Source organism: Quercus lobata, chromosome 5, assembly GCF_001633185.2.
Source record: "Quercus lobata isolate SW786 chromosome 5, ValleyOak3.0 Primary Assembly, whole genome shotgun sequence".
Taxonomy (NCBI): domain Eukaryota; kingdom Viridiplantae; phylum Streptophyta; class Magnoliopsida; order Fagales; family Fagaceae; genus Quercus; species Quercus lobata.
Genome location: NC_044908.1, coordinates 19,561,912 through 19,567,157, shown reverse-complemented (window position 1 = coordinate 19,567,157; position 5,246 = coordinate 19,561,912). Strand labels below are relative to the sequence as shown.

At 35.2% G+C, this 5,246-nt stretch overlaps 1 protein-coding gene across 1 annotated transcript; it reads left to right on the top strand.

The window, feature by feature from the left end:
* Positions 1–217: 217 nt before the first annotated feature.
* LOC115990128 (UPF0481 protein At3g47200-like) lies at positions 218–3,769 on the top strand. The gene is made up of 2 exons (XM_031113983.1): positions 218–472; positions 2,448–3,769. The coding sequence occupies exons 1-2, from the start codon at positions 218–220 to the stop codon at positions 3,756–3,758; spliced, it is 1,566 nt and encodes a 521-aa protein (XP_030969843.1). The 3' UTR covers positions 3,759–3,769.
* Positions 3,770–5,246: the final 1,477 nt, after the last annotated feature.

The following is a 5,246-nucleotide window of genomic DNA, read 5'->3' as shown; positions in this document are numbered from 1 at the left end:
TGGAATCGCCGAGGATGAATCGCATCGTCTATGTTTTTCGTAAAGGGTGACTTGGAAATTTGACTCAAGGCCTTGTTCATGACATCGTTACCCAAGCCCCTGCTAGGTGAACCTCTACGCTTACGTCGGTGGCGATGCTCCTCCTCATAGGAGAAAGTCTCGCTTGGCAGAGTCCTCGATCTCCACCTATAACTAGCCCCGTTCGACTCCTCAAACGATGGTTCGGAGCAAGGTGGGGAGCGCTCTCGCCGTGCATGGCGCAACTCTCTCTTCAAATCAGCAATCTCACGCTGCATATTCCCATCATGCTTTACGTGGGAGACGTGACTCTTCCCACGAGAATGGCTTCTGGTGGTATGAGTTGTACATACACTCCCCTCATGGCCTTCTCTCCATTCGGGACTCCTTCGAGGATCACCATGCTGGGAACCTCTTGACTCTGCCTAGTGCGGGCTGGCATCCTCCTGATGCGGTCCCACCGTGTGGTGATGTGGACCCACTTACTCTATCAGAAACGTTGCACCGGAAGTCCTTTAAGTTAACACAAGCTCTTCCCACAGACGGCGCTAATTGTAAGGACACGATTTGGAACGACCCAAAACGATACTAGGATCGTACGTAAATAGGCCTAAACAATATAATTTGTAGAGCGTGGGTGTTAAGAACTAGATTAACTTTTGTGGAATGAAAAGATTCACCCTCACGTATATTGAAGGCTCAGAGCTGGCACAACGATCGTTTTCTTTTAGTAATCGATACAGTTCTTTTTCTTTTTTCGTTCTTCTTCCTCAGTCTATGCTTTTTTTTCTTTCTCTTACGTTCCGATCCCCCCTCTTGCATGTTCTTCTTTCAGTTTATATACCACTCTCTGTGTTCCATCCTCACCACACACGTGTAGGTTGAGTTCGGGGGATTTCTTTCTGTCCCATCTAGCACCTCCTGGAACTTCCTATAGGCAGCTGTAGGCTGCCTCCTTACTATTCAGGTATCACCTCCACATTAATGCGGCCAGAGAGTTGGTTGAGAGATAATTAATGCGGAGGCAGCTGTAGTTATAGATATTTGTTTGCTTTTTCTCTCTTACCCTTGGTCTGTTATCCCATCTTCAGTGGTGGCGTAATTCCGAGGTCTGGTTGTAACAAGACCACGTCCTGATCGTCCTCGGATGCATACTGCCGAGGAGTATGGCATCCTCGGACGAACACGGAACTCTACTTTCGTGATATTGACTACCACCCTCCTTCGGTAATTACCCTCACGACCTGACTTGGCCTCCTCGGACGGATATGCATCCTTGGATGGGCCACAGGCCCAACAATCCTGACCTTAATGGGCCTGTTGATTGGCTGGCCCCCACAATAGTGGTAAATCTAAAACGGTTCTGGTATGAAATTGACTTCTTTACTATTATATTTTATGATTTTTTTAATGAATTTTAAGTTGCTTGTGATAATCAATTGTCGAATGTGGAATATTATTAAGCTATACATAATTAAAGTGAAAGTTCAACAATTAAGCTAATCCACATTAATTTTATGCTTTTCTTAAATTATATTGTCAATTTACTCAAATCTTATATCAAGTATTTGTATAATTTTTAATACTTCTAATTTGCTTATATGTTAATGGTCCAGTTAACACCCATATAAAAAGTTGTCAAAAATATTAGTTATTTTTTTTCTTTTTGCATAAATTTTTTTTAAAAAAAATATAGCCTACACCAAGCCCTTAGGGCATTTGATAACTTTTCTCATATGTTAAAACTACTTTCATCCTAATTAAAGTTACTTCTGATTTCAAAATTCTTTGAGATTTCTAGAATTTAACTCAAAGTACAAAGACTAACTTCAATGGGAAATTTATTGAACAATAACATATACCCATTAAAAGAAAAAAAAAAATGTACCTTTTCAATATATTTCCAAAATGAAGAAATTTTGATAATACATTAAAAAATTTCATAGTATCACAATAACAAAAATTGTAATAGGAAGTAGAAAGTATGTATATAAATATATCAAAAAGTACTTTCTTTTACCTACTATAATGAAACAATTCAATCTGGCTATTTAATTACTCTGTCTCTATCAAACTAACAATGAAATCATCTATTTAAAAAAAAAAATGAAATTAAATGATTTAATTAGTACCAAAATTATTTGTTCAATTAATTATTGTTTCAAAGGAAATCATTTTAAAATTCTTCATTCAAAATTAGTATTGTCATCCAGTTAAAATATATGCAAATCTTTCATGTGATTAGCTTTACAGGACAATGAAAGAGGATGATTAAATTAAAATTTTATAAACGATTAAATATAAAATGATCATTATGCATTTTAACATATAAGAAGATAGTGGCATAGAATGAACTTTGAAGTCAAATTATAGTGTGTTGTACTTTGCACGGGGTATGTTTTTAATCCTGGTGGCTCTTATCTTGATAGATAGGAAGCTCTTCAACTACAAAGGGAAGTGGAGATTTGGCACTTGACATCACAGCCATGTTTGAAAGTTCGAAGCAACAATTCTCAACTAGGGGTTTGATTAGCATTCCAGATCACCTTCGTAAACTGGATGAGCAAGCCTTCACTCCTCTGCTTATTTCAATTGGCCCTATTCACTGCTCCAATCCAAAATTACAAACCATGAAAAAGTGTAAAGTACAGTTTTGTGAGTGTTTCATTCAACGGGCTAATATAAAGTTGCGGAATTTAGTACACACAATAAGAGATAAGGAAGAAGAAATTCGCTCTTACTATGCAGAGACTGTTGTGTCCAGCATAAGCAATGATGATTTTATGAAAATGAACCTGGTGGATGGGATGTTCATTCTTGAGTTTTTGATACAATCTTACCTAATTCGAGGAGGGGACGATCCTACAATCAGAATTCCAAAATGGATGCATCCAATTTTGCAATTTGACTTGGTATTACTTGAAAATCAACTTCCTTTTTTTGTTTTAGAGATGCTGTTCAAGCAAGCAAACTTTCCGACTGAATTAGGGTCAAAAGACTCAGAACCCCTTTCTTTAATGAAACTTGCTTTTTATTTCTGTGCATGTTACCGCGTTCAAATGATGCCCCCTTGGATTTTTGATACGCAAATAGAACACTTAACAGATCTGGTTAGATTCTTTTATGTATGTGGAAAACAACAACATAGAGGACCTGGAGGGGCTAAACTGTCATACTCTGCAACCCAGCTGCATGAGGCAGGGGTCAAGTTTAAGGTGGCGCCCGAAGAATATGGTGGACACTATAGACACTTTCTTGACATAAGGTTCGATTTAAAGAATGGAGTGTTGGAAATCCCATGCATTGAGTTAAATAATGAGAAAATACGTCTTATTCGAAACATTATTGCATTAGAGCAATCCCATTATGTAGGGGCCGCATATGTTACGGATTTCTTTATCATCTTGGACATCCTTATCAATACTTCCAAAGATGTAGATTTACTTTGTGATAAAGGAATCCTCGTTAATTACCTTGGCGATAGCAACGCAGCAGCATTAGCTGTCAACAATCTTAACAACACTATCTTATGGGATTATATGAACTCTGATTACTTGAAAATATGTGAAGATTTGAATGCATTCTATATAGAACCTTGGCATAAATGGAAGGCAACGTCAATGTTGTGGCGTCAATATTTTAGCACTCCTTGGATAGCTACTTCTACCTGTGCTGCTATTATCCTTCTTGTGTTCACAGCCATACAAACTGTATGCTCTCTAAGGTCCACTAAGTGGTGACAGATGCAGCAATTTTGTTGATCACTTTAGCCTTTGTTATCTGTTAATTATCTTTTGCTTTCAGTTGTTACTATTTTGAATAAGGGGTTAACTTATGATTATCCTTATCATTAGGAAGTTTTTTGAGTGTGTTAGTGTTGGAATTGGATCAGATAAGCATAGTGCTTATCTATATTCTTTTAATTATTTTTTTGAGTTTTGTAATTCTATTCAAGACTGCATGTTTTTCAATAATAATTTTATCTGAAAATTTACCAGAAACTTTAATTGTTATTTGGGAGTTTTGGTTTTTATCAGATTGAAATTGGTTGTAGGGAGAAAGGAAAAAATTGTGACTGGCTTCTTGTCACTTTCATGTGCACCCATCTTTTTTTTTTCACTAATCACAATCAACCACATAAAGAATTACGGCAAAAGTTGTTTTTCGTGGTACTAAAATTTTTATTTTATATTTCGTATTGAAAGTACAAAGGAAGAGAGTATTGTCCATTGCAAAGGGATATATCACTGATGCAAATATCTAAAGTGGAAAGTAAGGAATTTTATGGGAATTTTTATTCTGAGGTCTACATTTGCATTAGCAAATCAAAAACAAATATTATGCATTAGGTCCTATCAATAAATTAAAAAATACTAAAAAATATTTATTATGCATTAGGCAAGATAAAGAAATAAGCATGTTATATTTTGTACAGATTCTGGGAAATTTTGATTTGTACATCATGCACCATGTATGCGAAGAAAACCGTGGCTGATATGTACATTTCCAAATTTTTATTTTTAATTACAAATTATTGAGGAGGCAATTGCACTATATGGTCACCACTAATTTTGGAAGTTCTCTTTTTTTTTTTTTTTTTTTTGAGAATCATCTTTGGAAGTTCAGGTATTTGATTTGTCACTGCAATTCAAATAATCCCATGAGGCTCACCTAAATTAAGAATTGATTTTCAAAACTCAGCTACTTTCTTAGCAAAGATTCTCAATACACAATATAACCTAGAACGTCCAAGTTCGACATATATAATAGCTAATCAGCAAGCTATTTAGCCTTATTAATTGCATGAATGGAAAGGATAAGCATTTTAAAGAGAAACCTTTTCCTTTAGCTATTATCCTTATTCCTATGCTAGTAAAGAAACACAATTTTTTTTTTTTTGTTACTTTTTAAGATGATAAGTTTGAATTATAAAAATAGTCACCAAAATATGACTTGTATAATATAAAATTTTTGAAAAAAAAAAGTCAAAAAGAAATGAAAATCTTGTCCCTAATTTATTGGTTCCTACGTTGTATGTTGTTATTTGAATGGTCATAAAATGGTGTGATCTTAAATTGAGATAGATTTATGTTAATGGGTGTCCTTGTGCACTCACTAAGGAGGCTTCAAAAGGTTTTCACCTCCCTTTAGAAAATAGCAAAAATAAATAAAAACAAAGAATCAATTGTATTATAAAATTCAGTCTTAGTGGGTGCTCCTCCTATCTT

Bases quoted from the DNA above. Each gene is read 5' to 3' on its own strand.
- LOC115990128 (XM_031113983.1), top strand. From the start codon at position 218: ATGGTTCGGAGCAAGGTGGGGAGCGCTCTCGCCGTGCATGGCGCAACT. The intron at 473-2,447 runs GTCCCACCGTGT...TTATCTTGATAG, and splicing joins GCTGGCATCCTCCTGATGCG to ATAGGAAGCTCTTCAACTAC.